The 2,891-nt window shown below is 44.0% G+C and overlaps 1 protein-coding gene across 1 annotated transcript; it reads right to left on the bottom strand.

The window, feature by feature from the left end:
* Positions 1-336: 336 nt before the first annotated feature.
* CNR2 (cannabinoid receptor 2 (macrophage)) lies at positions 337-1,383 on the bottom strand. Its single transcript, XM_006883659.1, has one exon. The coding sequence runs from the start codon at positions 1,381-1,383 to the stop codon at positions 337-339; it is 1,047 nt and encodes a 348-aa protein (XP_006883721.1).
* Positions 1,384-2,891: the final 1,508 nt, after the last annotated feature.

Raw genomic sequence — 2,891 nt, 5'->3', positions numbered from 1 at the left:
ATTCTTATATGATTATCAAGGATGGGAAGGAACAGAGAGGGGAGTATAAACATCAATAAAGAGGTAAGAAATGTTAAGTGAGATGAGTGGAAAGGCAATATACACTGAGGGGAGGATTAGATATTAATAATTAGAAAATGAATTCATTCTAAAATAAAAGGTATATGTATGATTGATGAAATACCAATATGATTTTTAAGCTTTACTCAAATAACTCAGTAAAGAAAAAGAACTGGAGGAAAAAGGCTTTTTGGCCACTGAAGCTGAACGGACCTCTGGAATCTCCCACTGCATGTGTGTCACTTCTGTCTTCTGTTGCTTCTTTTTCACATTCTTTCACTCTTTTTCACTTCTGTCACCAAGACATGCTTCTATCTCGGTGACTGAAGACCTCAGGGTTTCTTTTCTCTTAGGCCCACGACCCCGCGGGTACTTTGTCCAGTAGGCCAGGCAGTGGCGGGCGGAAGAGCGGATGTCCCGACTCCACAGGGCATAGATGATAGGGTTGACCATGGAGTTGACAAGGCACAGAATGGAGCAGAAGGCAAAGCCCTTCTTGACCTCGTCGCTTAGTTTGGTGGCCAGGCTGTAAGCCATGAGGGCCAGTGCTGGGGACCAGCAGATGAGCAGCACAGCCAACACCACCCCCAGGGTCTTGGCCAACCTGAGGTCCAGTCTCATCCCAGGAATTTTCAGCATCTGCACATTCTTGTGCTGAGTCAAATTACTTACATGCTGATGGGCTTTCCAGAGGACTTGCCCGTAGGTGTAGATGATGACAGAGAAGAGGCAGACGACGAGCAGGAGCCAGCTGAGGAGGTAGCTGCTGGGGATCAGTGGGAAGAGCTCGGAGCAGGCGCTGGGGCAGCACGTCCAGCCCATGAGGGGCAGGTAGGAGACCAGTGCTGCGAGGAACCACATGACGCCCAGCGTGACCAGTGCCCGCCTGGGGGTGAGGAGAGTTTTGTATGCGGGCGGGTGGTGCAGGCAGAGGAAGCGGTCGACAGCGGTGAGCATCAGGCTCCCCACAGAGGCTGTGAAAGCCATGGCCACACTGCCTATTTTCAGCAGGAAGACAGCTCTGGAATCCGTACCATTGAAGACGTGGAAATGTATAAAACTGCAGGCGAAGACCACACTGGCTAAGAAGTCAGCTCCAGCCAAACTGCTGAAGAACAGATATGAGGGCTTGGCACGGAGCTGGTGGGTGGACAGGATGAGACAGAACACGGCCAGGTTTTCCAGGGAGCTCAGCAGCCCCAGGAAGGTGCATAGGACTGCAACAGCCACTCTTTGGGGACTGGTCAGGATCATGTACTCCTTCACGATGTTAAAATTCAAGCCATCCTTAGAGACATTGGTATCCATGAGGCATTGCTCCATGAGATACATCCCTTGGTTTTAATTGTGCTTTCCAAGAAGACTGTTGGAAAAGTAGAGACAGAAAAGAATCCTTTTCAATCAAAACAACAATTACCTCATGCAGTAAATATTTCAGTTAAAAGGCCTTACTTGCATGAATGGATCTTATGTTCAAATATCAATTTAGGTGTCATTCCTCTGCATTTTGTCCTTTCTTCATTCAAGAGAACTTCCAGGACGGTAATGATTTCTTCAGAGCATGTATGTAGAGCACTGGAAGCAGAAAGATCTTACAGGCTTTTTGGCCTTTCATTTTCTAAGAGTCTAACCGCAAGACTTCCTTTTGAAATGAAGGGAAGTCTTCAAGGGCCAGAAAGCAAAATGAAATCAGAACCAAGAAGAAATAGAATCTGAAATCAAAAGGCCCAGAGTTTTTGGGTTTTTTGTTTTTGTTTTTGTTTGCATTGATGTTTTGTTTGTTTGCAAATTTTGGTAAAGTTCTGAAGTCTTAACAACTGTTTAGGGCTGGGACCTTAGATACCAGGTGGGAGGGATGCCTGATAAAATGTAGGAGTCCAGATACATGTTGGTGAAATTTTGTCTCACATACTTTGAGCATGTTGTTAGGAAGGCTCAGTTCTTAAAAAATGACACCATGTTGGGAAAGGTGGAGGGTCAGGGAAGGAGAGAAAGACTTTCTATGAGATGTGTTGACACAGTGTCTGTAACCTTGGACTTGAGTATGATGGAGCTGATGATGATGGTGTAGGTGATAGATGGTAGAGCTAGAGTAAGATCTGTTGTTCTTTGGGTTGCTATGAGTCACAGTCAACAAGATAGAACTTAACAATAACAGTTATATTTGAATGTCAGATGAACAACAAAGAATTCTTTAGTATAAATGTCTAATATATTATGTTCTCTACTCCTTACCTTACCCTCCAAAAAACAAAACCAAAAGTAGCAAACTTTCAATTTTTTTAGAGGAAATCTTTATCCGGGTCATACATGATTTCAACATATGAGAACTCATGGGATAATGAAACCCCAACAATCCTGTTATTATGATATATATTCTTTTTTAAAATTTTAGAGATATTCTTTTTTTAAAATTCCATGTGGTCCTTAGGGAGTTTTGCTGCCAACCGTAAGGTGGCGTCTCTCTGGCAGCTCCAATCCACTTGTTGGTCCGAGGGAGAAAGCTGGGCAATGCCTCTCTGCCATGCTCAAGTCCATGGTTACAGTCACTGTCAATGCATCTCATGAGCGATTTAAAGCCTCTGAAACCCCCGATGGGTCAGCTATGAGTTGGTTCCTACTCAATGAGAATGAGATACACTCAGAAATTGTGTTCCATAGAATTAGAGAGAACTCATGGACAGAGTTAAAGCTGAGTTGAGAAAAATGAAGAGTTAATGGGATTCTAATAGCATCTGAACTTCCATTTTCTGCCCAGACTTCCTGCTTCCTTGTGATCTTAAATCAAGAAGTGGGAGACCACTCTATGATGAAAGATTAAGCATGACAAC

This window comes from Elephantulus edwardii, unplaced genomic scaffold (assembly GCF_000299155.1).
Source record: "Elephantulus edwardii isolate Elephantulus edwardi_28Jun2011 unplaced genomic scaffold, EleEdw1.0 scaffold00028, whole genome shotgun sequence".
NCBI lineage: Eukaryota > Metazoa > Chordata > Mammalia > Macroscelidea > Macroscelididae > Elephantulus > Elephantulus edwardii.
Note: the sequence above shows the minus strand (reverse complement) of the source record. Positions and strands in the feature narration are given on the sequence as shown.